Source organism: Micropterus dolomieu, unplaced genomic scaffold (genome assembly GCF_021292245.1).
Source record: "Micropterus dolomieu isolate WLL.071019.BEF.003 ecotype Adirondacks unplaced genomic scaffold, ASM2129224v1 contig_3664, whole genome shotgun sequence".
Classification (NCBI taxonomy): Eukaryota; Metazoa; Chordata; class Actinopteri; order Centrarchiformes; family Centrarchidae; genus Micropterus; species Micropterus dolomieu.
This window is the reverse complement of record NW_025732654.1, coordinates 1-1,233: the sequence shown is the minus strand read 5'-3', so window position 1 is coordinate 1,233 and position 1,233 is coordinate 1. Positions and strand designations below refer to the sequence as shown.

The 1,233-nt window shown below is 52.5% G+C and overlaps 1 protein-coding gene across 1 annotated transcript; it reads left to right on the top strand.

Moving 5' to 3' along the window:
• Positions 1–89: 89 nt before the first annotated feature.
• Positions 90–991, top strand: LOC123964614 (rho GTPase-activating protein 28-like; the record flags this gene model as incomplete). Its single annotated transcript, XM_046041488.1, has 3 exons — positions 90–332; positions 404–618; positions 840–991. Coding segments are annotated over exons 1-3 (539 nt in total), but the record flags the coding sequence as incomplete, so codon positions are not given.
• Positions 992–1,233: the final 242 nt, after the last annotated feature.

Below are 1,233 nucleotides of genomic sequence, written 5' to 3'. Positions count from 1 at the left end.
CGGCGCTCTGATTGGCTGACAGGATCCATTAGCTCTGTCTGATGCTCTGATTGGCTGACAGGATCCATTAGCTCTGTCTGATGCTCTGATTGGCTGACTGGATCCATTACTTCCGTTCGGCGCTCTGATTGGCTGGATCAATGTGTCCTGTCTCCGCAGGATGTGGTCATCTCCACCTACCACCTCCGCCACCCCCCCAAACCCTCAGGCGGTGACCTCTGAGCCTCGCCGCGTTTCCATGGAAACCTACTGGAGAGAAGTGCGGAGCATTGAGGAGGAGAAGGAGGGACAAGAAGAGGAGGAGGAGGAGGAGGAGAGGAAGAGTATGGACGGTGAGTCAAACTAACCGCACAGTGAGCCTTCGTCTTTCTGTCTGACTGCTACCCGTCTTTTTTACCTGCAGAGGTGGAGTTGGAGGAGGCGTGGCTGACGGAGGCGGGGTTATCCTCCCTGGTGATGGGCTCAGATGAGGCATCGCCACCGCCTGCCGAGGCGCTGCTGTCCACGTTGACACGGCAACAAGCTGCCACGGTGAAGAAAAGGTTGGACAACTACAACGAGACGCTGAAGATGAGAAATAGGCAGCCAATCAGAGACGTCCGGGACATCTTCACTGAGGTGGGACACACAGATACATTCAGTACACATACAGTTGTATATACTGTATATACTGTGTGTACATGTACAAGTGTATATAAAAATATGTTACCAAAAAGGCTGTACTGTAGTAACTTTACAAAAGCTGTCCTGGTGTGCATTCTGGGAAATGTAGGAGAAACTGAACCATGACTCAGTATTTTATTTCTCTCTCTCACACACACACACACACACTATTCCAGCCCGACGATGACTCAGCAGAAAGAGGCCCCTCCCCTCCCTCTCACCGCGCTGAGTCACCACCAAGTCGATACCACACCACCACCAAAACCATCCGGCGAAACACTCACAGAGGTACCTGTCTGCTGATGGAGGAACTGACCTACCAGCACAGGCATGTTAGGTCCCTTAGGTGGTCCTAGGTCCGTTAGGTGGTCCTAGGTCCGTTAGGTGGTTCTAGAGGTCTGTTAGGTGGTCCTACAAGTCTGTTAGGTGGTCCTCCAGGTCCCTTAGGTGGTCCTCCAGGTCCATTAGGTGGAAAGATTCGATGCTTCGATGGGCGGAGCCTGATGCGACTGTCAATCTCACATCCGAAGCTTCGCACTGAAACAAGGATCACGCCATTTTGGCGATATG